The sequence below is a fragment of the Puma concolor genome, chromosome D3 (genome assembly GCF_028749965.1).
Source record: "Puma concolor isolate L17-30 chromosome D3, mPumCon1.1.hap2, whole genome shotgun sequence".
Lineage (NCBI taxonomy): Eukaryota > Metazoa > Chordata > Mammalia > Carnivora > Felidae > Puma > Puma concolor.
Window position 1 is genome coordinate 15,997,633 of NC_141678.1, and position 27,115 is coordinate 16,024,747.

General features: G+C 45.6%; 2 protein-coding genes and 1 long non-coding RNA gene across 13 annotated transcripts in view; 2 read left to right on the plus strand and 1 right to left on the minus strand.

Moving 5' to 3' along the window:
- Positions 1–3,934: 3,934 nt before the first annotated feature.
- Positions 3,935–15,526, plus strand: PRKAB1 (protein kinase AMP-activated non-catalytic subunit beta 1). The gene is made up of 7 exons (XM_025933163.2): positions 3,935–4,376; positions 7,731–7,894; positions 9,099–9,192; positions 9,477–9,591; positions 11,927–12,060; positions 13,271–13,339; positions 13,601–15,526. Exons 1-7 carry the CDS (start codon positions 4,218–4,220, stop codon positions 13,676–13,678), a joined length of 813 nt encoding a protein of 270 aa, XP_025788948.1. The 5' UTR covers positions 3,935–4,217; the 3' UTR covers positions 13,679–15,526.
- Positions 15,527–19,722: 4,196 nt separating this feature from the next.
- The window catches only part of CIT (citron rho-interacting serine/threonine kinase), a 165,608-nt gene continuing 158,215 nt past the window's right edge, over positions 19,723–27,115 (minus strand). For all 11 annotated transcript variants that reach the window (XM_086681822.1, XM_086681824.1, XM_086681823.1 and 8 more), the window contains 2 exons: positions 23,146–23,446; positions 19,723–22,135 (listed from right to left, as the gene is read on the minus strand). In XM_086681822.1, the coding sequence (XP_086537948.1) occupies positions 22,112–22,135; positions 23,146–23,446 (325 nt within the window). In that variant the 3' untranslated portion in view covers positions 19,723–22,111. The remainder of the gene's footprint in view (positions 22,136–23,145; positions 23,447–27,115) is intronic.
- On the plus strand, positions 19,867–26,785 carry LOC147575334 (uncharacterized). The gene is made up of 3 exons (XR_015242277.1): positions 19,867–20,006; positions 23,084–23,225; positions 23,577–26,785. It is a non-coding gene; the product is annotated as an uncharacterized LOC147575334 (long non-coding RNA).

Genomic DNA, 27,115 nt, shown 5'->3' on the forward strand with positions numbered 1-27,115 from the left:
CTCAGAGACTGGAGCCTGTTTCAGATTGTCTGTCTGTCTGTCTCTCTCTCTCTGCCCCTCCCTCTCTCTCTACCTCTCCCCTACTCATGCTCTGTCTCTCTCTCTCAAAAAATGAATAAACATTAAAAAAAAAAAAAAACAGATGTGATACCTTGAGCTGGGCGCTTCTCACCTTGAGGTCTCAGTTTACTCTGTAAGGGAAGCTATTTCTTTAAAAATATTTTTTTATTGAAAATAAAACAAAGATACAGGAAACCACACAAAAGTGTGGCTTAGTGAATTATTATAAGGCAAATGCTTTAATAACCACTACCCAGGTCAAGAAATAGAATTTTGCCAGATATATCACAAGTCACAAAATGAGACTGTCTGCCAGTTAATGTCTCTTCCCTGGAAGTCTACAGTTATAAAATTTACAATTCTGTATTTTTATAATCAGTTGATTTCTAAAATTCAGCCCTACCCCTAAATTCTATGATATTATAAAATGTATATCAATCATTATGTGGATAAGATAACATTACTCCCATACCCAAACCCTCCCATGAATTCCCACTGACTTTGAATAAAATCCAGAAAGTTCCACTGTGACTATCAAGCCCCAAAAGGATCAAGCCTTTCCTCCGGCTTTCCAATACACTCCCAAATCACCTCTATGTTTCTGCGGCATGAAAAACTCATACCCACCTCAGGGCCTTTGCACTTGCATTGTCCCTCTGCCTGAAACACTCTTCCCAAACTATTTTCTCATCTGACTCTTGTCAGTAAGGTCTCAGCTCAACTGTGACATCCTCAGGGAGGTCCTCCATGACCACCTTATCTAAAGTAGTACCCAGTCTCTCTCTCACGTAATTTCATTTGTTTCCTACATAGTAGTAATCACTCTGAAATTATCCAGCTTATGTATGTTTGCATATTCGATTATGTATCTATTGCTACACAGGGCCCTTCAGCTTTGCAAAAGGATTAACACTCCTTTTCCTGTTATTCCTTTATCCACAGCACCTAAAACAAAGCCTGGCATAAATTGGCTCTACACAAATACTTGTGGACCAAATACCATGGAATGAGCTCATTTTACTTCTGAGCCAATGACTATCTCTCTGTCACAATGACAGTTGTATCTCGGTGGAGAGAGAACATGGGGTCATCTACCAAGAAAAGACAGACAAGTCTGCCAACATTGTGTTATTTACATCGGTGAGGTGAATTTCAGAAGGTCTGGTGGAAATCCAGGTAGGCCAGCTTACAACTCTATCTCAACAGCTCACACACACTGCAGTCTGTCTTAGATAAGGCTGCTATTAAAAAAAAAAAAAAAAAAAAAGCCACAGAATGAATGGCTTAAACAACAGAAATTTACTTTCCCAGAGTTCTGGAAACTGGAAAGTCCAAGATCAAGGTTCTGGCAGGATTCGAGTTCTGGTGAGAGCTCGCTTCCTGGTTTGCAGATGGCCTCCCATGGCCTTTCTTCTGAGTTTGCACGAAAATAAAATGGGGACCGGGGAGATCTGGGACCCATGCTTTCACTGGGTTATCTTATCTGAGCCAGAGCAGCAGTCTTGAAACTTTCTTCATGCATAACAGCACCTGCATAGCCAGATAAAGGGTCCACAGCTTACGTGTTCATGAGCTCACTGTCCTCATGTCCATGGCCCTCCTCACTGCCTAGTGTGAGCAAGAAAGCTCAAAGAATGCATTCTGGGTTATCCTCTGGCCTGGCTTAAGTCCCTTCTGGGCCAGTAGAACCCTTTTGCCTACCCGAATTATTGCCTTTCCGGGAGTCTGTTTCCACCTTTACTCTGTGGATTCCTTTGGAGCTGGAATCATGGCTTATTTTTGTCTTATAAAATCTGTTTTTAAAATACAAAAGTAGTACATCCTCACAGGAGAAAAATTTCAAACAATAATTGAAAAAGAGAAAGTCCCCTTTCGATCTGCTCCTGTTTCCAAACCCACTCCTCTCCCCAGGTGGGACCACTATTAACATTGTGTTGTATATATTTCCAGAACTTTCCATTCACAAGAATAATGATGCCAATAAAAGTGCTAACGTTTGTTGAATGTTTACTGAGTCAGGTGCTATGCTAAGCACTTTCTGTGCATGTTCTCAATTAATTCACAAAACAAGCCTATAAGGTCGGTGTTATTTAATTTCCTATTTCACAAAAGAGGAAACCAAGGTGGCAGTTACAAAGTGGTAAAGCCAGAATTTAAACCCAGGCTAACTTCAGGGCTCATGCTCTTAACCTCTATTGTTCTGCCACTTGCTTTGGGATTTGGAATGTCATAGACACTTCTCCATATTTACCCACAGAATTCTATTTCCTCCTTTTTTATTTTTATTTTTTTAATTTAAAAAACATTTTTTTTAATGTTTATTTATTTTTGAGACAAAGAGAGACAGAGCATGAGCAGGGAAGGGGCAGAGAGAGAGGGAGACACAGAATGTGAAGCAGGCTCCAGGCTCTGAGCTGTCAGCACAGAGCCCAATGCAGGGCTCCAACTCACGGACTGTGAGATCATGACCTGAGCCAAAGTCGGACGCTTAACCGACTGAGCCACCCAGGCGCCCCTATTTCCTCCTTTTTTAAAGTGGCTCATTATTCTATAAAATGAATTTTAAAAATTCATTTTGTCATTCTATTGCCACACCTTTTCAAATTTTGCAGTTTTTTATTTCCTTATTTCATCAAATCTAACATTCCATTGATTGTAAGGAACACCCAGTTTCAGAGATTAAAATGTGAAATAAAATGCGCATCCTTAAAAAACATGTGCATCTTAGAATTAATGTAATATGGCATTAGAGACCCTGTGGCAGATGGACATGCTTCCATATAATTTGCATGTGTATATTTCTACAGAAGTTCCCTGGAAGTAAAATTGTGCACTAAGATGAAGGTACATTTTTTATTTTGATGGATACTGTCGAATCTCCCAGGAGACCATTTATTTGTTAGTCATCTGCCTACTATTTACTTAGCACAATGCCTGGCACTTTGTAGGTATCAAATAAATGTTTGTTCAGTAGACAAAATGCATGACCTGGCCCAGCAAATGCAAAGCATTTTGAGATAATCACATGCGAAACAAAATACAAAAACAAAAAACCTCACCACCACCAAAAAAAACCATGACAGTGACCGATAGATTAGAATATTTTAGGACCACAAGTGTATACACTTTTGCTAAAGCACTGGCCACGATGTGACAATCGTTAATAAATTAATTTTATGCAGAATGATGTGTCCAAAGTGATTATAAAAGATCTTACAAAATTATCTATCAAAAGGCTGTGCAATTTTTTAAAAAATACACTAGTGACTAGCATTTTATAACGCCCAAACCTACTTGTCTTGAGAAATTTCCTGAGATCTTATGGTCTGTCATTTTCTCAAACACCTGCAAGACTACTTGCATCAAAATCACCTGGAGTTCATATTAAAATGCAGACTCTACTCCAGAGCCTACTTCGGAATCATAATTTCCAGGGAATAGGACCGGGGAATCTGCATTTTATTCAGGCAGTGCTTCTAAGGCACACAAAATGCGTGTGAGCTAGAGCATTAACCAGCTTTAATAGTATGAGTCTCTTAATTAGATTAACACTTTAAATGATCTCTTTGGCTGTCGAGTGCAGGATCAACAGGAAGTGGGTAAAGATATCTAAAATAGCTAATGGCATCACTCATTCCAGAGCAGGGAAAGCGGCCCAGACCGCCCTCGCGCTGGCACGCCCCCTGCAGGCCTTCCGCAGTCTGGTCCTGACTCCGGCCGCAGCAGCTCACTGCGACTGCGCGCCCCGAGGCCCCTGGAGACTCCTTTGGGTGTGGCTGCCGCGCAGATCCATACCGGAAGCGGAAGTGAGGTCGAGTTAGCCTAAGGCGCTTCGCCCGCTGCTCCCGCCCCCACCCCCTATCGCGACTGACTCTCAGACGCGCCGGAAGCGGAAGTTACCAGGAGGTGGGGGAGTTGTTGGGAAAGTGTCGAGTTTATTTTCGGGCTTCCTGAGTAACGCGGGCTTGTGAAACGGCCAGTCCGTCCCGCACGCCTCAAACCGGTTACCGGCCCGGAGCCCTCTCCCGAGCGGTGTGGTACTCGGGGCTCCGACTGTTTCCCCAGGGTCCTTGTGACCCGTTAGTTGCGGGAGTCTCCTGCCCCTTCCCTGGAGTGAGGCCGCGTCCGGCTTCCCGGTGTCCCCGCAGACCCCCGCCATGGGCAACACGAGCAGCGAGCGGGCCGCGCTGGAGCGGCAGGGTGGCCACAAGACGCCGCGGAGGGACAGCTCCGGGGGCGCCAAGGACGGGGACAGGCCCAAGATCTTGATGGACAGCCCCGAGGACGCCGACCTCTTCCACTCCGAGGAAATCAAGGTGAGGGGGTGGGGGAATCCGGCTCCCCTTGATTAATGTTGAGGGGGAGAAACCCCCTATTAGATTCCCCGCCACGTCCTCTCAGAAACTTCGTAAGCGGGAGGGAGGAGATACTTAATTCTATTCACTTAAAAGCCAGATGGCCCTGTTAAGAGCCCTCTTCGCAGTCCAGGAACCTGTGTCTAATTACCGAAGAGAAAGTCACCCCGAGGGAGGAGGAACTAACTTCGTTTAACATCATTAAGGCGAAAGCAGCTCTGGGACAGCGTTTCAAATTCTTAATTAATTCAGATCGTTGAGCTAGCAGCAGGTGAGCCCCGGTCGCTGCTTTCCCCTTAGGTATAATTAGTTTCACAGCCTTGAGAGATCTTTCCTCACCTTTACGGAGACGGGCCCTTTTTGTCGGAGCTGGTTTTGCAGTTTATTGTCGATTTTGGAGAGAACCCAGCGCACACGTGCAAGCTGAAAACAGAGTTACCCAGCTGACTGCAGTTGCCAGAGGCGTTTAGTTCTCCCTGAACTTGTGGTTCCCCCGGCTTCCTTAGAGCAGACTCAGAAAAGGAATTGGACTTCTGGAGGTCAGTAGGTGAGTGAAGTGTCAGTCTGAAAAGGGAGCAGCCAGCTGCTACTCAACCTTCTCTCTCCTCTCGTGTAAAAATATGACATGATATTTTAAACAGACCAAAGCAGACATTTTTTTTCTTTTTTTTTTTTCAACGTTTATTTTATTTTTGGGACAGAGAGAGACAGAGCATGAACGGGGGAGGGGCAGAGAGAGAGGGAGACACAGAATCGGAAACAGGCTCCAGGCTCCGAGCCATCAGCCCAGAGCCTGATGCGGGGCTCGAACTCACGGACTGCGAGATCGTGACCTGGCTGAAGTCGGACACTTAACCGACTGTGCCACCCAGGCGCCCCGAAAGCAGACATTTTTAAAAACATTTTTTAATGTTTATTTTTGAGAGAGAGAGAGAGAGCATGAGTGGGGGAGTAGCAGAGGGAGACAGAATCCAAAGCAGGCTCCAGGCTTTGAGCTGTCAGCACAGAGCCTGATGTGGGGCTCGAACCCACGAACCGTGAATCATGACCTGAGCCGAAGTCGGACGCTCAACTGACTGAGCCACCCAGGTGCCCCAAAGCAGACATTTTTGCAGACCACATTTGGACATCCTAACTGTAGTCTGCTTTCATTCATCAAAACTTTAAAGATGAGCTTTGACTCCTGGTTCAGCCATATTCCTGCAAACCGCCTGATGGGGTGTGGTGTTTCCAGCTGCAGGGCCCAGTCCAAGGACACTTAGTGGTTCTGGCAGCTGAAAAGTATGTGGTATAGCCTAAAAAAGGAAGAACGGATCCCTTAAGGACAGGGCAGCGGAGCAGGCTTGGGAAAAATGGGGTCTCCCCAGGCCCAGCATGCTCTCTGTTAGTATTCAGTTGCGTATTCATCATCATTGCCCATTGGGCTAGTTGCCTGGTGACTCATTCCACCTTTACTCATATTTTTTTCTCAGATGTTGGGCTAGGTGATCACATTATTTTATTTATTTATTTATTTTTTATCTTTTAATTTTTTTTTTTTACGTTAATTTATTGTTGAGACAGAGAGAGATAGAGCATGAACGGGGGAGGGGCAGAGAGAGAGGGAGACACAGAATGGAAGCAGGCTCCAGGCTCCGAGCCGTCAGCCCAGAGCCCGACGCGGGGCTCGAACTCACGGACCGTGAGATCGTGACCTGAGCTGAAGTCGGACACTCAACCGACTGAGCCACCCAGGCGCCCCTGATCACATTATTTTAAATCCTCACTTGGATCTTGACTTTGAGTCCAACTCGAAAGAGCCTGCTCTTCCTGGGCGTTAAGTCCTGTGATTTGCACTTGCTTTCTGAAATTGTGCATTCCCGAGGAGCTGTGTGCAAAGTGAACTTTGAAATCCTGGTTCTCCAAAGACTTGACATCCCTTCCCCCAGAAATCATCGCGGCCCAAGGACGGCTGTTTAAGACACCACAAGAACCAAACTCCTTTCTTCAAGGAGTAACTTGTGGTTCTGCTGCTGCTGCAAAGCTCCTATAAGAAATATTTAGAATACAGAGGATCTGTGGAGAATGATTTTAAATAGTGTCCATTATCATTTCCTGAGACGTTACTGAGATGATGTAGCAGAGACACTGAACTGAATGCCCTAGACCCCTAAAAAAGTCATGGATTATTTTAGTACACTACTTCACCATTTTGGCCGTGGTTATCACTTCCTCATTGGCAAGTGATTTTCCAGTCTGTTATTCTTTAATCTTTAGATCTTGTTAAATCTTAAAGAATGCAGGCTCATTTAAGATAAGCTCCAGTCAGTATTCGAAATGAAGATATTAGAAACTTGCTCAATGGCACCTTTTTTTTTTTTTAAAAGAAATTACGGCGCTTTTTTTTTTTTTTTTTTTTTGAGAGAAAGCGCAAGTCGAGGAGGGACTGAGAGAGGAGAGAGCGAGAATCCTAAGCAGGCTCTGAGCTGTCAGCACAGAGCCCAACACAGGGCTTGAACCCACAAACCATGAGATCGTAGAGCCTGAGCCAAAGTTGGACGCTCAACCAACTGAGCCACCCAGGTGCCCCTGCTCAATGACACCTTTAAAGGTCTCTCCCAGCCTGGAACTCCTGCTCTTTTAATGTCTTTGGCTTCTGACTAGGAAATGTGTAAAAGGATCTAAAACCACATATATTTCAACCAGAGTTGGCTGTGTTTATTTCTCCCTTATTTTGGAATACCTCAGTTATACATTACTTCCCGTGCCTGAAGTTATTGTTTGCCATAAGGAGGGTCAGTCTTTGTCTTACCTTTTTCTCCCCGGTGCCTGGATAGCACTTTGTGAATATTTTTTCCCTTAGAATCTGGATTTGTGAGCTTCAAGTTGACAGCTCTGGAATTGTCTCTAATAAATTTTCACATACTTTGAATCTTGTTAATTCAGGGAAGAAAATGACATTTGTCAAGCTAGTCTTGAATTCATTGTACCCGCTTCCAAGTGAGTTCTGTAGTTTCTCCTAAAATTTTGATGTAGATCTCTTTAAAAACAGTATTAACAGCTTGTAATTATTAAGTACTTACTACATGTCAGACATTAATGCAGAGCATTTTACACGGACTGTCTCAGTCTTTCACAACAACCTTAAGAAATAGTTGTTTTTGTTATTTTAATCTTGCAGTGGGGAAACCAAGGCAGAGCTGTTAGTTAATGAGTTTGAAAATGAACCTAAGTAGTCATCACTGCCTCTTTTTTAGAAGACTAGACAGGGTAACTGTGTGTTGCAGGGAGCCCACTGATGGCTTCCTGTCCCTGAGTAAACTGTTCCCTTTCTAGGCTCCAGAGAAGGAAGAATTCCTGGCTTGGCAGCATGATCTGGAAGTGAATGATAAAGCCCCTGCCCAGGCTCGGCCAACAGTATTTCGATGGACGGGAGGCGGAAAGGAAGTTTACTTATCCGGGTCCTTCAACAACTGGAGTAAACTTCCCCTCACGAGAAGGTAATTGCCTGGGCAATATTCACATATTTGTCTTAATCCAGGGATAGATACTCTGGTTTCTAACTGGTTTCTGCAGAGGAATAGAAAAGGATGTTTTTATAAAATGGATGCTGAATGGAAAATAATCTTGCTTAATGATTCACAGGGTTCAAATCTCATACCCAGTTAGACTCTAGGTTTAGAGCACACTTAGGAGAAAACGCTTCTCAGTTATGAGTATCTCACAGACATCTTTGACTTCAGATAGGTTTGCTTAGGCAAGACTTCTTCCTCAGAATGAGAAATCTATTTCTAGTGCAGTGGAGAGAGAACACTGGGCTGGGAATCTTCAAGCCCAGAATTTGGGTCCATGTTGACTAAGCTAACCTGTTGGTAACACCTGAGCCTCAGTGTTCCTGACTATAAGAAGGGAACATTAGACAGAAAATCTCTGAAGTTCCTTCTAAACTTTGACACTCTTTGTATTGCCTTTGTTTGGAAGGTACCTGTTATTTAGGCATCATTAGCAAGACCACGGTAAAACCCTTGATCAGGAATCCTAGCACTGACTTCTGTCTCAAATAGTCAGTGAAAAACCATCTTCACTAGTGAGTACTCTTGATGAAACAAAAGGAGAAATTGTGCCCTGCTGGGTGTGGCCTGATCACGGTCACAGGCCGCCTGCTTTTCCGCTGGTAATGTGGGTATAGGAGGGGGACACTCAGCACAGTTAGAGTCATTTCAAGCAAAAAGCTTTCCTGGAACCTTGTTTTAGACGTTAAGCAAGCTTCTTTAGAGACCTGTTTGTGGTTCTTGGGAAACTGATCCCGTCTCCTGCCCAAGGCAGACTGACAGTAAAACTCGGCAGCGTGCAGTTTATCTTGAGTTGCTGTCCTCTTTGGCCTCCCAGATGCCAAGTGGTATTTTGCGGGCAAGTTGAAAAGGACAAATGCCTGTTTGTTGACCTTTTGATGGTAGGAATGTGGATTCCTGGCATTTGACCAAAGTGAGTCCTTAAGGAAACCTCTTGCAATGCTGCTTTCTTACGGCTTTTCTAGATTGAGGTCATTATACTGAATTGCCTACAGTGGTTAAAAATGTTTATTCTTTTGCAGCTAAACTCTTTACACACAAAGGTTTGGTTTCGTCCCATGGCCAGTTTTGTAAGTAAGCTTAAGTGGGCAGCTCACCCAGCTGAAATCCTCTGCTTCCTTTTTCGTTGCAGCCACAATAACTTTGTAGCCATCCTGGACCTGCCTGAAGGAGAGCATCAGTACAAGTTCTTTGTGGATGGTCAGTGGACACATGACCCTTCTGAGGTACTCTTCCTCCTGCCCTTGGTCCTCTGACTGCCTTCACAATCCTAACAGCTCACTTCCCTCTACCAATTGTTGCCAGGTCTCCTTGTCCTGCTGGTAAAAGTCGCTGTGTGTGGCTTAGCTAGATGGCAGTGTTAATTGTCAGACTTATGGGCAAACTTGATGGAGATGAGCAGGTTGGCCAGCCAGGAGATGAGACCTTCCAGCCAGGAATTCTAAATCCTCTAAAGAATAACTCCAGAGACCTTCCACATTATGATTTCTGCCTGTCTGTCTCTTCCCAGCCAATAGTAACCAGCCAGCTTGGCACAGTTAACAACATCATTCAAGTGAAGAAAACTGACTTTGAAGTATTTGATGCTTTAATGGTGGATTCCCAAAAGTGCTCCGATGTGTCTGGTATGAACACAGTTACTTTATACCACGTGTGTGCAGGTGGGGCTGTGCAGTGTAGAAATAGTCCTGTTTCTCTTGCCTCTCACTCTTGAGCTTGAGCTGCCCTGTCATGTGGATGTTTGTAGCTCCCTAAAGAGCCACAAAAGTGATTCCTAACTCTGTCAGGTCAGGTTGTTGAAATCTAGCCCCAAGGGAGCTGTAAGGCATTTTTTTGGTCATCTCCAGTATTCAGTAGGCCTGCTTAGCCACAGAGAGCAGATGGTGGAAGCAGAACCAGAGCTTGATCTCGTGCCAGGGGCAGGGCCAAGAGGCCCTGGGAAGTTGCACTGGGTCAGTGATGAGCCAGCTCGGGGGGAGCCTGCCAGCTCCCTGCCTACTGACGACCCTGTCAGGAGAGTCTCAGCCTGACAGGTGATAAATGGACACTTCAGTGATCTGGGCCGTCACTTACATGGCATATTAGCACCTTGCCAGAATCCCTTTGTGGGGAGAAAGAGGCTAACCACAGGAAACCGGCTAACTGCACAACCTGCTCGGTACCATCCTTAAAGAACTTTGCAAGAGTCAGCCAGGCCTCAAGCTTTCAATTAATTGCTTTTCATCCAAATCCACAGGAAGCAACGTAATACATACAATTCAGGGGCAGTGATGTTATGTAATCTAAGGCATCAGTGCCAACTCCACTGCCCCTTTTCGCAGGAGTGTAAACAATTCCTTGGACCCCTGTGGGAGGCAGTGAAAAGATTGTCCAGGATGGGACCTGATAGTCTAAGAAGACAGGTTCCGTGCAGTTTGCAGGATGATTCTTCATTGTCAGCTGGCTGGGCCTGGAGCTTCTGCCCCCATGATCTCTTACTCTTATCACCTCAGAAACCACAGTGGTAAATTGACCATGGCGGGCTTGCTGTGGCTGAAAAGCCAGCTTGTTGAGCAGGAGTTGGAAATCCCAAAATAGTGTTCTTCTTTCTGGATAGCTAACAAATCTTTTAGAGAAGCCATTTATTTCTTTGTCAGATAGGTGGGAATAGGAGGATGGAGAAAATGCCCAAGTATCCCCCACTTACTGATAAATGTAACTTTAGGCCACATACCAAAGCTTTTAGTCAAGTTTCTGCAGCATAGACCACCTGGGGAAAGAAAACTGGCCCCTAACTGTTGGTAAACCAACATCAGGCTCTCCATAGACCTCATATTTAGATACTCATTTTCTTAAAATATGTATTTACTCCTATTGGCTCAGTTTTCTACGCTTGTTTTTCTCCATTTCCTGCTGTCATATGGTTGGGGCATACGAAGTGAGCCTGTACCCTAGAAAGTGATGTTGAGGGAATTGGCAGAGCGGGGGCACATCAGGTTTAATCTTCCGCCCAAGGATTTGGTGGCCAGGACCCATCCTACGTGTCCTTTGACAACAGCTCAGTCCTTTCCAGCTGGTCAGACATCACTAAGTGAGCTACCTCTGACCTTATGAAATGCTGCACTTCCAGAAGCTTCTTTTTTAAAAAAAAAATTTTTTTTTTAATGTTTGTTTATTTTTTGAGACAGAGAGCGTGAATGGGGGTGGGTCAGAGAGAGAGGGAGACACAGAATCTGAAGCAGGCTCCAGGCTCTGAGCTGTCAGCACAGAGCCCGATGCGGGGCTCGAACTCACGGACCGTGAGATGATGACCTGAGCCGAAGTTGGACGCTTAACCAACTGAGCCACCCAGGCGCCCCTCCAGAAGCTTCTTAATATCTGTATAATCAAGACAAGCAAGCGTTTGAAAGGAACCTGAGAGTGGTGGAGTCAAAGAGCCTGTAGAGATTAGATTTATCAATTTTTTATTTTTGGTTTTAGTTTTGAAATGTGCCAATGCCTCATATAACTTGTTTTCACCACTGTGTCTATAAACAGGCTGCACTATCTTCCATTTTATTCTGGCTGGTGGTGCTCAGACCTTGGGCTTAGCTGCTTAAGCCTCGCTTGAAGCCCTGAGCGTCTTTGTGGTATTTGCCAGCCCAGCCCAAGGCGAGCAGCATTGTTCTGCAGGGCATGTCAGGTTAGGTTACTGAGAGCAGCTTCCTTGTTAGTCTGACCCAGAATCACCAGCTTTGCCACCACCGCTATCTGCTGCCAGGGCATCTGAGTTCATGCTGAATTTTATGCCAGTCACCCAAATTCCAGAAGAGTTTTCTCATTGCCTCTACTCTTCACCCTTGGGGCCTATATATATTCTTCAAGGGAATATAAATCTGTGTTGAGGGGACGAGGAAAACTGAACGGTGCCATAAATTCAGTGAGACTGCTCCTAGACCTCATAATTTTCAAAGTAAATGTCCTGTCACCATCTCCCGACAGAGCTGTCCAGCTCCCCACCAGGACCCTACCATCAGGAACCCTATGTCTCAAAACCAGAAGAACGGTTTAAGGCACCACCCATTCTCCCTCCACATCTGCTCCAGGTCATCCTGAACAAGGACACGGGGATTTCTGTGAGTACACAGGTGTCTGTCCAGACCATCCTCCACCGTCCTGTTGTGCTGCTCCCCTTTCCAACTGCCTCTCGGAAGCGGCTGGGAAAAAGGTTTCAGTGTTGCCCGTTGGTGTCAACTGCCAGGGTCCCCCTCTGATGTGGGAATGGGCTACCGGTGAGATGTTCCAGAGTGCTGGAACAGAGTGCTGCTCTCCCGTTGCACAAAGCCTTTCTGAACTTGTTTTCCTAGTGCTTCACTCTTGCCTCAACCTAAGCCCCATTCCTTGTGAAACATGACGAGAAATCTATAACCATTCCTTGTCGGTAAGCTACTTAGTGGAACTCCTCCTCTGGCCCCCAGACTTCAGTATCTACTCTTAATCACCAAATTGTTTTCAGAAATGTCAGTGCTCTCGGATTAAAACTTGGGAGATCTGGCTGACACACATTTTCTCTGGGAAATTGATATTATTCGTAAAAAGAAGTATGTGTCCTCCAGGATCCTGAAGAGCACCCCATTATTACCTTGTTAATTTTCCATTCCGTTTCACTAAACATGCGCAGCACAGCCCTAATTCTTGGGAATCTGAGTGTTCTTGTGCTTTGTCCAAGCCACCCCCTGAAAGTCCCATGTTTATGAGGTGATAAAGCAGCCATGCTGCTTGTGGACTCCACATACAAGCGGGTACGCGTGTGCTACGATGAAGAGCCAAAAGCATCCGTGTGCAGGCGTCTCCTGCAGCGGTTGTGGTTTGCCCTGGGACATGGTTTCCCAGGCACCGGGTGGCCTCCCCTCCGTCCCTCCACAGTTATCCATTTCATTCTTCATGCTTTCTGAATCCTACAGACATGAGCTTGCAGCCCACTGCTCAGGAATGTTTAGTATAGATTTATCTTCCCGCTCTCTCTAAAAGTGTATTCATTGGACGGCTCTCTCTTCTTCTCTTTCAATAAGAAGATAGCTGTGGCCCACTAGAGGCCAAGGTAAAGCCTGACTGGAGACACACCAGTGCATCCAACAGGCATGCAGGGAGCTCCCCTTAGACCATAAAGCATGACCCCCTCACCTCACCTCACCTGTCAGATCAGTCTTTCACTACCCAACTTAAGCAGAAAGGGGCATGAGAGCCTGCCTCCTTTCCATTGATACCTGGTGCTGTGAAATAAAGGGAGAATCTTCTTGATTTCCAAGTCCTAGATGCTCATGTCTGCTTTTGTTTCTCCAACAGTGTGATCCAGCTTTGCTCCCCGAGCCCAACCACGTCATGTTGAACCACCTTTATGCACTCTCTATCAAGGTAATGACACTTCTGTTGCTGGTAGAGCTGTGTTTCTCAAAGTGTGCTGTGAGGCCCCCTAGCAACAGAATTACTTGGAGTGCTTATCTAAAGGGCAGCTCCTGGGGCCTGGTGCAGATCCACAGGCTCGGGTTCTGAAGGCAGAACAAGAGTGTTTTTATTAAGCCCTCTTGATGCTTCACACACACACACACACACACACACTAAAGTTTGAGCTCTTGACTTGGTACCACCTTTGATCATTTCCACCCTCTTCCTCAGGATGGAGTGATGGTGCTCAGCGCGACCCACCGGTACAAGAAAAAGTATGTCACCACCTTGCTATACAAGCCCATATGAAGAGCTGGGAGCCAGCGGTGGGCTCCAGGGAACAGTGTGCACCACCAGGCTCCACGCGTGCATGCTTTCCACTAGAGGGAACGGACTGTAAATTTCTCATTTCACACTCTTTATAAGACATTTCATCCCCACCGTAGTCCTGCTTGAAGGTTTGTTCCAGGCACGGCAGCTCCCAAAGCGCCTCGGTCTATAACAGTCCTCTTGGCACCCTGCGGCTGTGAGCCTTGGGGCTCACCGAGGCCGAGGACCGTGAGGGAAAGCAGAGGGTCTGCTGCCCCCACACCGCAGTGCATGAGGACAGGTGCAGTTCTGAACTGGTCGTGGAGATTCTTCTTCAGCCAGAAATGAACACTAGCCACTCTGCTGGGAAAATCTAAGATGCAGGGTCTGAGGCCACGCAAAATTTCTAATCATATGGGCATTTTTAAGACCATCAGTTTGTCCCTGTTGAGGCCTGGCTGTGGAGGCAACAGCAGGTACCTGTCTTCTGAAATCAAAGCAGTAGATGGTCGCCTGTTCTCTGCTCCAGGGAGATATAATTTCTGTAGAAATTAGAACCTGTCTGATTTCCAGATGAAGTTGTACAATTGTTTCTTCTGCTTTTGTGCACTAAGTATTTTTGTTTTAAAACCAGAGGTGGCTGAGTCTCTGGCCTTAGGGCAATTTTTAAATCACCCCAACTAGAATATAGATCATGCGAACTGTATTCAGCAATAATCTGTTCTTAGAACAGACTTTGAAAACTGCTGCCGGATTTCTCCATTAAGCTGGATGATCCTATGGACTGACCACTGTTAGCTGGAAGGTTGTCCAGCTTTTTACTCTAATCGCAATGAGGGGACAGTATTACCATGAAAACTTGGGAGGAGCACCCTACCCTATGCCAACTTGCTCAGGACCTCTGTCTTTACTTAGCAACGAAGGCTGTAGCAGTTGCTGTCGTTTATTCTGGGAGGAACTTAGAACTTGACAGCAGCCTTCTAAATTCATGTCGAGAAGACATTCTTTGGACCAAAGCAAACCTCTTCACACTCGGCGTGGTTTCCGGGGAGATGCTGCAGACGTGCCCATTAGTGCAGGTTCCTGTCCTCAAGTCAGCAGAAGCTATGGTTCTGCCCTGTGTTCTTGCTGGGAGACGGAGGAACAAGCTCCCTGGTTGCCAGTATTTATTTGGTAAACCTGAGTCTGGGATACCCTTTTTTGTTGTCACTGCTTTCCAAACACTGAATTATTGTCACCTTGACGTACAGGTTTCAATAAAGCTTTGTAAAGATAACGGGACGCAGGCTTGGAGGAAGCTTTGATTTTACTCAGTCATTTGGAGAAAAGACTGGAACGCTTCCGAGGTTTACTCGGTGAGGTGCTTTTCAATCTTTGTCACGTCTTGCGCTCATTGAAAATGGTACCATCCTCGTGGTACTCTGGGGTGAGTGACAGGGCGGCTCTGGCTGCCCCCAGGACTGAGGACCATTCCCTTGACCTATGGGTTTTGCACGCAGAATTTGGAAGGCTGTTAAGAAGCCTGTAAAACTGCGTTCCTTTGAGCCACTCAGTTTTGAGGGGAGACTGAGGAGAGGCAACAGTGAAGGTTCCCAGTTTGGGCAGGTTGATGGCATCTCCAGGTCAAAGGTCTTGCCACCTCTTGCTTATCAGTGAGCACCACCACAGGAGCCTGGGATCTGGACACCCTTGGAAGACGCCAGGACATTCTGGAATCAGCGTTCTCATCAGCTAAAAGGAGCTCTGTTTGCTCTGCCAAACAAGACGGAAGATTACAGATGACATTGTAATAAGCCTTTCCTTCCCAAGTGCCAGGAAGTATTTAAATAAACGTATGAGAAAAGGGAACTTCTAGGTCATTTGGTTTACTTGAGGTGGAGAGTGGCCTAGAAAGCACTCCTACCTGGGTAACTGGCTGTCTCACCCTGAAAATCCAAGTGATGTGGGAACCCTAGATTTTGGGGACTATAGGGATTTTAAGTAGACTGTGGAAACATGTAAAAATCCTCTTTCCAAAACTGGATAAAGTACTTTTAAAATACAATGGAAAAAATTTACCTAAGCTCAAAAGTATAAAAGCGATCTATTCAAGTACCAGAAAAGAAACTTGGTGAGCTGTGAGCACAGACCCTATGCCCTGGTGGGGACTGAGGGAGGGTGCTGGTGGGGGCCTGCATGAGTTGGCCCAGGAGGGCACTGCCCTTTCTGTGAGAGGGATTAGAGAACCTGGCTGCTAGCCTGAGTCAGAGTCAGAGCTCAGAGGAAGCCATCAGCCCCAGGCCGCAGGGGGAAACAGTAAGAACTTAAAAATCCACTGTAAAAACTAATTGGGAACCAGTAAACCCTGTGAGAGCTCTCTGCAGCCCAGAGGCCACAGGAGACCCCCCCCCCCCAAGAGAGACCACCACTGTGGTGGAAGGATGCAGGCATAGCCACTCCATGGGACCAAGGTATCCGCATTCTCTACAGCAGTTTGTGTATCTAAGACTTCCATTTTCTTTAAAAGGCAACACAAAGGAAGTCTCCTATGGTTTGAAAGACTGCTCACAGACCCAAGTGAAATCCTCAATACCCGAGAAGCTAGAGGTAAGGGAAATTATTTCATGGATGTGAAATCACAGGGTCAGAGGAGACCCCAGATCACAGAGGCAAAGCCAAATGTAGAAGTGAAGTGTCCTATGACCGAGGCAGGCAATGCTTTATTAGCATTCCCATTACGGGTGAGGACTGGTTACGTGGTTAAAGCTTAACCCAAATTGCTTTTGAGTGAAGATGTATTTTTCCTCCCGGAAATCTATGTACAAGTGAAATTTATAGAGCCAAAGGTAAGGCCTTTAAATTACTAACATGTAAGTAAAATGGTATGGGTCATTAGAATCGTATGTCAAAATACAGAAACCAGAGATTAAAGGACCCAGGCAAAGCCCTTTCCTTCCTCCAGCTTTGCTTATGGGTGTAAATAATGGAAGTCAGTAGCACTCCGAAACCAGGTCAAACCCTGACTTCACATTAAAGTTGGCCATTCTCCCACTGTCCCCTCCCTAATGAAATTAGGGATGTTGATCCAGTTCAGTTGCTGACTAGCTGTATGACCTTGGGCAGATCACATGGCCTCTCTTAGCTTGACTTCCTCTCCTGAAAAATGAGAGGGATTGGACTAGCACTAGATGATCCTAGGGCTCTTTCCACACTGGGAGCCACAAAGCCTTTACGACGTGGATGGGATGTGGCCACAAACAGGAAGTTAAGAGGCTGGAAAAGCAAAAATGCCAGCCCCCTCAACTCGCTTAATTAGGTAATTTCCAAACTCCAAAGACCAGGATTAAAAACCCAGAACATCAGTAATCTCATCCATGGCTGAGGTCAGAGACAGCCACTTTAGGGAAGAATAAAATGCCATTTGGTTCACCTCCCATTATTTTTAGATGAACAGTTTCATTTCCAAACGTGTTCAGTTCTCCCAATACCCGATTCTCCACCAGTGTTTACAGTTTGAATGAATTGATGAGGATCCAAGTCTATGGACCACTCAAATCTTTATCCAGCTTCTGAGAAATCCTCCCCCCCCCCCCCCCCTTAGCACCTCTCTTGATCAGCAAATTAGTGGAGGAACAAGCCAGAGCCTTCTGACCTGGAAGACCAATGCTAATTGTCTTCAGGAGAAAATAAGGAAGTTAGGAACACACACGCATTTCTTCTGAAACCTAAGTCATCCCAGCTGTTGTAGTAACATCTGTAGGGCCTTCCTGAGAGTCATCACTGTTGTCAGACCCTTGGAGAGGATCCCAAAAGCTGGAGCAGCCAGAGTCCAATCTGTGGGGCCCACCCTGTCTCTGGGTCAGCTCCCAGTCCTCATCTTTTTCGTCCTCAGCACCACTAAAGGGCCTTTGCCTGGATGAAGATGTCAGCCCTCACTGCTGCCTTTTCTACCACCTTTGTGTGAATTCACCCATCTCATCTGGAAAATTGTGAGTACCCTAGGTCACCCTTAGCTTTCCTTTTTGTGGTTCTTGGAAAGACCACCTGAGTTGCTTATAGTAGTGGAGTCATTTTCAAAGTTTGTTCTTCTACCTCCAACAAGCCCTTTAGTTCCATTAATCATTGATAAAGGAAAGCCAAGTGATCAACACTGTACTATATTTCCACTAGCCCAACCCTCCCCAGCTTTGGAAAATAAAGCCAATATTTGATTAGGCAAGTGATGAAACATTTTTCTCATACAAACATTGTGTGCCTGGAGCCCCAGTCTCCATGGTGTAGACATCATAAGAAATATTTAAACTGCCCGGAGAGAAATCTGACTAGAACAGGCCAAGGTTTCTCAACCTTGGCACTATTGACACTTGGACCTGATATAATTCTTTTCGGGGGTAGGGGTTGCCCTGTTGTAGGACATTCAGCAGCATCCCTAGCCTCTACCCACTAGATGCCAATCGTGACCATCAAAAAGGTCTCCAGACTTTTGTCAGATGTTCTTAGGGGAGGGGAGCAAAGTTCAGTGGTTTAGAACCACTGGGACAGGCCTATTCAGCTGTTGTATTGCAAGTGGAAGCTTAGCTGCTCCTAGGCGTAGCCTTAATGCTTTAGACTTAAATCTGCATGGATGTCTTCTAAAGCAAATCTGATTCAAGAGGCCCAAGTTTTCTGAAGACGAATTTCAGTCCCATTAAGCAAATTATCTCTTTTTGGCCTAAGTCTCCAAAACCTAGTTTCACGGTTATGAAATTTGCTGTACAATCAGTGTCTTTAGTCTCATGAAAATTAAGCACAGAAAACGTGGTGTCTGATTTTGTGCTTAAGAAACAGGAGTGGTGGCCCCGTGGAAGGTTGGGCCTCATTTCATGGTGTGGCTGAGTGATTTGTTAGTTCTTTGAAGTCATTCCTTAGGGTCCAAAGAACCTTTCTGGCACATTCCTTTTGGAACCAAACCGTATTTACTTAGAAAGTATTCCTTGGCTGCCAAGAATTCTCAGGACATTAATTGAAATGGTTGGTGTTTAATGGACTTTCCCCAGTATTATAAGTAAAGAAATGTTCTGACATTTTATTCATCTTCTGAGTCATTTTCATTCTTATAGTTATGACCTTTGGCAGATTTTTATCTCCAACAGTAAAGTAGAAAACAGATTTGCAGGTACAGTCCCTGTAAGAAGCATGTCAGATACGGCCCTCCCAGTCCGATTGTGACTGTGGTCAGATACTTTCATTGGAAAGTAAAAATCGAAGAGTAGAAAGCAACAGGAACCATGAAAAAATTCACCATTTGCCAAAACTGATGTTTGGATCAAGCAGAGTTTGTACTAACAATCATGGGAAAAATTTACCTCACAGACTAAAAATCCATCCAGTTAAAAATAGAAGTATTTACATTTTAAATTATCTTGATCCAAACCCCCCCCCCCAAGGAAATAAATCTACATCATTAAATTCCCCACGACCGGGGCGCCTGGGTGGCTCAGTCGGTTGAACGTCCAACTTTGGCTCAGGTCACGATCTCACTGTGGGTTTGAGCCCTGCATCGGGCTCTGTGCTGACAGCTCAGAGCCTGCTTCGGATTCTGTGTCTCCCTCTCTCTACCCCTACCCTGCTTGTTCTCGTTCTTTCTCTGTCAAAAAAATTTTTAAAAACTCCCCCACGACCTTATAATGGAGAGAAGTTTTAAAGTGACCTGTTTTCCTGCTTAGCTGCATTATGGGAAAATTAGGTAATCCATCCTCAAGTAATCCTTTCAAAATGGCCTGTTTGCATAAGGACCTTTCCTGTTCTGCAGTCCTATAAAGTGACCTAACAGCCAGTTTATGGTTCACTGGAAATAGTGACCAAACTTCCAACAAGGTCTTGCTCTTGGGAAAGACTGCTACCGGGCTCTTGACTCCAGAAGAGCAGTGTGCTCCGGCCTCTGTGTTGCTCCCCCGACCCCAGAAAAAAGCCTCCTTGAGAGGGAAGCAAGGTCCCACGCCACAGTAACAAGCCCATGCTGACAATGGCAATACTGAGGACTTTTATGGTCTCTCAAGAAAAGAAGAGGTCGTTGCACAAAAGCAAACATTTTAGATCATTGCTTTATTTCACTATTGTTTAACAACAAAGTTCATTCCTCTCAAGGTGGATCTTGAATTGTTCCTTGTGTTCTTTTCCTCATCCTGAATAAAAAAGGTAATGAAGAAAAAGCCTGTACTTTTGGAGACCTAGAATCTTACGTATGCTAATAAGCTTTTGACTGCAATTTCGTGGTACGGTATTTCCTGCTGGCATCTTGGTGGTCCCACGGAGCTCCCCACCCTCCAGTGAAGGTGGCTGTCCACAACTACCACCGTTGAAACCAAAAGTAAGTGTTGAAAAATGCACCTTTTACAATAAAAAAGTAGAAACCAATTCAATTTCCTTTTTTTTTTTTTTTACGAATATAAAGTTTTTTGTAAATATGTACAGTCTTTTGAGCTAGTTCTATAGCAGGAAGCATTTTTCACAAATGAGACACACAATATACACCTTCAGGGCTCAAGAAGCCCCATTTCTCATGGAGATCCTAAATGAAATGCCAAGACTGAAAGACCAGTTTTCAGTGACCTTTCCAAATACTTATGGACCAAGAGACAAAAACTTCAGCAAACATTCAGTCTGATCTGCCCTGGGGGAGGGAGGGGATGCAGTGTGACCCCAAAGACTCCAAGCGACACATAAAACACAACAGCATGACACCTGCCAAGGGTGCAATAATGTGGAGGGAGGGACATAGGCGTTTCGAACAAGAAAGCACTTAGGTTAAGAGACGAGCAGGAAGGAGCTGGGATTTGGGCCAGGTTGCAATCTGGAAAGTGATCTGACGTGGGTTGAAACGTGGTCATGTTCCCCTGCAGTGGTGGAAACAGGTCTACCTTTCAGCCTACCTAGGATGTGCCTTGGTTGTTCGAGGCATGCCTAAGAGTCATGGAGAATCAGAAGCAAGAGATGCCTTGTGGGAGATTAAAGGCAGAAGTAAGGCCGCTGTTAGCTTGCCAACTGCAAAGCCTCTAGGTTGGTTCTTTACCAGTTGCCAGGAATTTCGCATTCTGGTAGCGGGCAGAGAGAAACCATGTGAGCAGCACTGCACCTAAGGAGGACCTCCTGACCTCAGCAGAGGTGGAAGAGGGGCCGCGGCTCTCTCCAACTTCCTCGTCTTAGTCTAGCCCTAGGGAAAGGCTCACTTGGGAAGTCACAGTTTCGTGGGGTAGAACTGTGCTGGATTTTGTGTGAACACGGAGTCATCCACGAGGGAGGCGGCAGGGAAGCGTGAAGGTGTGAGGTGGTGGTTTGCTGAAATCCTTCTCTGGTCGTAAGGCTTGAGCGTTTGGTTTTTTGTTTGTTCAGTGCTACAGACTGCAGCTTTTTGTGGCCAGTGAATTGGCAAGTGGTCAGAGGGTCTCGATTCAGCGGGAGCGATGGTATGGTACTAGTACATTGGCAGAGCAACCCAGGGGGGCAGCCAGGTCAGGGGGCAGCACATGCAGTGAAACCGCCATGCAGAACTCCCGGACGGGTCTCTTCCCATCCCAGGGTGGGGAACGACGCGCTGTCGCGGACAGGAGGTGGATGGCCCCCCGGTCCTCTCCCGGGCCCAGAGACTCATCAATGCTGGGCTCCGAGCAAGTCTATTGCATGCTTTCCTGGCCAAAGCTACATGGAAAGCAGGGACAGCAGGCTGGGGAGATGACGCTGAGGGGCGGGGAGGGAGAGCTCCTCGAGGTTCCTTGGCCCCAAGTCACTGCCTCCGAGCTGAGGCCTGATGACCTCCGTACATTCTCAGCTGGTGGGAGGGGAAGTCGTCAAGGCCATAAAAGGCAATGAGAACAGTAAACATTTGGCTAAGATGTCACCCTGGGTAAAACAGGGCCATCTGTGAGGATGGACTGGAACAAGAATGAACCTACATGAGTGCAGGAGGTTAGCCAACTGGCGGGGACTCTTCTACAATACGTTTCCGTAGCAAAGACCTGATGGTGTGATCTAGCTAAAAATGACTACGACAGGAAATACATTGCTATTCAAATCTATTAAGAATTCTGTTGTCTTTAAAAAAAAAAAAAAAAAAGAAAACCAACCAACCCTAGGATCTTAAAGTAGCTATTAAATAGGATTCTAACCACGTTGTAGTTAGCGCAGGTTGGTTTCCTTTGATGAACTGGTACAGGCTAGAGCCAGGTATAAAAGTTTGTGAATGCTCTGAAAGAGAAAGTGCACAGAGGGTGACTGCAGGAAGGTGCTGACGGCTCCCGAGAGCCTCAGCCCGGCACCACCTGGCTGCAGGGCGTCCACACTGAGGTGGGTCTGGACCCAGCTGTGCCGTGGGGTGGCTGAGCAGATGGGGGCTGGGGTCCCCTTCAGCAAAGTTCCTTAGAGTGTTTGGGGTTTTCCTGCAGATTAAGATGAGGAGTTGGTTTTTCTGGCTGAGATTTATACTGAAGACTGGTCCCAGACCTAGGAGCAAAATAAGGAGGGGGTTTTAGCTGAGGGGGCCAAAAATGCCTGTGCTCCCCCTGCCTGATCCCAGGAGGTAGTGTGCACCACCCGGCCTCCCTGCAGCTGTTAACAGGGAGTGCTCCACAGTACGGCTCCAGCTCTGAGCTTGGGGTTCATCAGGGAATGACATTCACAGAAAATTCTCCAAAGCTGTGGATGGATCTCTGTTACACACACACACACACACACACACACACACACAAGCCCCCATTTTATCGGTAAATCAGAGGGGAGAAGAAAAAACACTGAACGGCCTTTCCTCCTCTCTTTATCAGCAGGGGTCCCAAGAGCCAACTGCAGGTGGCCTTGGGAGAATGTGATCTAGAAAACCAGCCCCCAAGGACAGAAAGGTGGCTGTGCTGTCCAGAGGGGTCCCTGGAACCAAGCCTACCGAGGAGGCATCAAGTACTTGAGCCTCCCCCTGCTCGTCGGGGCCCCCTTTCCTTCAACACATCCCTCCATCTCAATTGCTAACCTAAAATTACACAGATAATAACGTGTATGATTTAAAGATTTCAAAAAGCTCAAAGTTCTAGGGGGCAACCACTGTTAACCAGTTTCTGTGTAGCCTTCCAAAAAATTCTTGAGGTACGTATTTGTAGATGTGCCTGAAAAAAATAAGACATAAACGTTTTGTATAGTAGGCTATCATTTGTGTTTAAGAAGGGAGGATACACATAGATATTTGCTTATGTGCATAGAGTATCTCTAGAAACTGCGAACACTGGTTGCCTCTGGGGAAGCGAATGATATACCTTAGGGTAGCTATTCCATTTTGAGGTACACATGTATGCACTATCCATTTGCTTAGAAAGGCCTCTTCTTAAATACATTTTCTTCCTAAACTTTTTACCATGTCCTAAAAAAATCTGAATTAATAATAACAGAGTCTCCTTTTTACAACAGTGGCCCCAAAGGGCCCTCAGCTCCTCAGGTCACTCCTCTGGCCTCTCCGGATGGTGCCTCACCTTGTTGACCTGGGACAGTGGGGTCCTCACGGCTCCCGCAGGCAGCCGGCCCCGGCTGCTGTCTTCAAACAGCCTCCCAGGTGAGCGTTCCCTCCGCGTGCTGAGCATCCGGCCTGGGGACTTCTCTCGCTCCAGGGGGCGGCCAGGAGACTTGTCCCTGCGCAGCTCTGTCCGCCCCTCTCGGTAGCGGTGGGGTGTGCTTGGCTCTCGTGGGTGGCTGGGGCCTTCCGGTGGCGCCGGGCTAGAGGCCACACGCTTGGTGATGTGCTCGTTGTATGTTGGCGGGCCTCGCTTGTTGGGGCTGCGGGCAACAGGAAAGGGAGGTGCGAAATGAGAAGTCACAACCTCAAAGGGGCATTTTCTTCCTCTGAGCAACCCCCAGGTCCCAATCCCACCAGGAGTTCTTCAGGCTTTTTGTTTTCTTTTGATAGGACAGGAAGAGAAAGAGGACAACAAAAGAAAATCAAGCTTCCTGGTCTCAGTGCAGGTTTTTAATGCCAGACCCTGTGCTAAGCTCTTTATGTGCTTTGACTCATTACATTGTCATGACAGCTCCACAAGCTAAGAGCAGGCATGACCCTCACAGCAGAGGCGATGTGGAGACAGGGAGGCTGAGTGCCTGGCCTGAGCTAGGGAGATGCAGAACTGGGATTCCGACACAGGTCAGTTTGACATCCTAATCCCCACCCAGTATCCTACTGACCTAAGTATTTTGCAGAATCTATAAGGCACAGAAGGAAGTCTTCATTTAGGGGAGGAGGCTGCTCAAAGGCCCTTGATGCAAGGGAGCAATTTTGAGAAAGCCTGTACACATCTGCCAATTCTGTCTCACTCGTCGGCCTGGTGTTTGGTCACCTCTCCTTCCAGGTGGCTTTCCAAGCATCTTTGTGGCACCCAATACTGATGTGAGAGGGATCAGGCCTGACAGAATTAGAAAACTGAGCAGGACAAAAACAGTACAGTTGCTCAAAACACGGCCCTGGCCCTGAAGATTGACAGTTAATAACCAAACAATAGAAAACACTGGGGCCTTTTTGTATGGCCAATCCAACCCTCCCCCGAGCCCGGCCTGGATATTTCGAATGAAGATTTCAGCAGGTACGGCCCTAACCACCTCTCTGAAGAAGGGAGATCCAGAAACAGAACTGAGAGTTAATTCCTTCCCACCCCAACGAGCAGAAAAAGTACTCAGTCCTCCTCATCTCAGTATAATTAGAGCCAGGAAAAGGGAACCGACTTAACATGGGCACATTTTATGGAGAATATTACTTGGAGAACATGTTTTGATTGATTGGAACTTTATCTCAGAAAATAAAAGTAGAAATCAGGCAAGTAAATTTATCCTCGTTATTTTTAAAATCTAAATTACAATTGGAATTACAGGCTGATTCTAAGAATGAGCCAAGTATGAATCACATACTGATTTATCTTGCTCTAATTTTTGCAGCGAAATTGTATGCTAATATGCTCGATGACATACTTTCCATCAATGTTGGACTTTTGCAGTAAAATCAGTCATTTCTTCAGAAATGTTTGAGAGAGTCGCTGGTTTTCCCAGAGGCCCATCTTAATCCTTGATATTTAAATCCTTCTCTTTGGAAGGGGCCAAGTTAGTTGATTTTTTCTTCAATTATTGGTCCAACTACCAGAATCTCTTTGTCAATGCTCATAATTGAAAACAAATGAGAAGCAAAGACACCTACTGGGGGAGGAGAGACTCTAGAGCAAGCTTGAAGGCCAAATCTGGACAGATGCCCTGGTTTTATAAATAAAGTTTTATTGGAACACAGCCATGCCCATCTGGTTTTGCACTGGTTGTTCGGCTTTCATACTACAACAATAGTTGAATGGTTGAGACAACCATATAGCCCACAATGCCAAAAATATTTACTATCTGGACCTTAACAGAAGTTTGCTGATTCCTGCTCTACAGTGAAACAGAGAGGTGAGTAGAGATAATTAGATAAGTGATCAGTTCATTGTGAAGTTTTTCAAGTCATTGTCTGGCCTCCTTGTGCAATTCTGTCAAGATTCCAGATAACATGCCCAGAAAGCCAGAACCCTCCTGTGCTAGGTGTGTACAGCAGAAAAATCTGAGATTACTCAGATTTCAGCATCTTGAAATGAAGGTTTATATTCATCTCTAGTCGTGTGGCTTTAAGATATGGAAGACAAAAAAAATAAATTCCAACTAGGAGAATTACATTAAGCCTGTTTGTAATGGAGATGAAATTATAAAATGTGTCCACAGGGGCCCATCATAAAGCAAGTGAGAAGATACTCAATGCCCTGGGGAAGAAGGATGGCTCAAGGAAGGCCATTTGGGATGTCAGGTTAATGGAATGAAAGAAAATACTCATCATTCTAGGCCAAGTGGGCAATCTTCTATCTCTGTATCCATTAATGACCAATGATCTACCATGCCAATTTTATGTTTTTTTGTTTTTGTTTTGTTTGCAAAGAGTTTCATTTCTTGCTCTGCTAAACAGACCAGGGCAATGAGGCCTGCAGTGAATCATATTCAGCCAAGCTGGGCTTCTACATTCTGACCTGCCAAAGCAGTCTGCATAAAAAGATCATTTTATAAGCCAAGAGACAACCAAAGACTAACTGTTGATTTTCCACACATGCCTGGCAACAGCAGGAAAGCAACAGCATTATTTCTGCCTCTTGTTCAAAGGAACCGGAACCATTTCCAACCACAGGAATAAGCAACTTCTTACAGAGACACCATATAGTCTCAGAAGGAAGGTGCCTGCCATCTAATTAGTAAGGCAGTGGAGAAAAAAAAAAAAAATCTAATTATGGTACTTTGATTTGTTCTTGGCATGACTTGGAAACTACTTAAAGAAAATCTGGACGTTTCAGGATAGAACTGTAGCCCTTTGAACAGTTCCTTCTGAGGCAGGGTCAAGCCAAAAGAGTTAGGAACCACTGGTTATTTGGCACTTCTGATTTTCTAGCAAATGCCTGGGACTAAAACCACACTGACCAAAAATTCAGACTAACTCTTATATTTCAATAGAAGAAAAACTATTCATTAGGACATAGTCTCAGAATATTAAATTTATGATTTTTTTCAAGATCTAAGCATTTTTTAATATTAGAGATAATTACAATGTGGTGGAGGGACTAAGTCCCTTGAGAATAAAAACATGTCTTCATCTGTGGATCCCCAGCCCCAGACATTGTGTCTAGCACATGGTAGGGGATCCATGTAATTCTTTACAGAGTAGACATACCATTCCAGAAAAATTTAAATCCTAGGTCAGTTAAATATTCCCCTTGGGTTAAATAATCTCAGAATTTATTTGCAGACCAAGATCTTAAAGTTATATACATCAAAGCTCCACATCGACCTGGATCTGGCTCACAGCCCTCTGTGTCAAGACCAGGTCAGTCCCACTTCCATGCACTGCTGATGGCATTGCAGATGGATCTGGCCTTCAGGGAGGAATTTTCAGCAAGATCTATCAAAATTACAAACAGACGTCTGCTGTCACCCGTCAATTTTGTTTCTAGGAATTTATCCTACAGATAGATTCCTAAGCATGCAAAATGACAGAAGCACAAAATCATTTAATTTACTGTAGCAACAGTCTGTAAATAACCCTAAAATCCATTGATAAAAAAGCAGTTAGGGGCGCCTGGGTGGCGCAGTCGGTTAAGCGTCCGGCTTCAGCCAGGTCACGATCTCACGGTCCGTGAGTTCGAGCCCCGCGTCAGGCTCTGGGCTGATGGCTCAGAGCCTGGAGCCTGTTTCCGATTCTGTGTCTCCCTCTCTCTCTGCCCCTCCCCCGTTCATGCTCTGTCTCTCTCTGTCCCAAAAATAAATAAAAACGTTGAAAAAAAAAATTAAAAAAAAAAAAAAAAAAAAAAGCAGTTAAATAAATCAAGGTCACATGAAGGAATGCTATGTAGGCATAAAAACAACAATGAAGAATACTTCTGATGCCAACGTGGAGCAGTC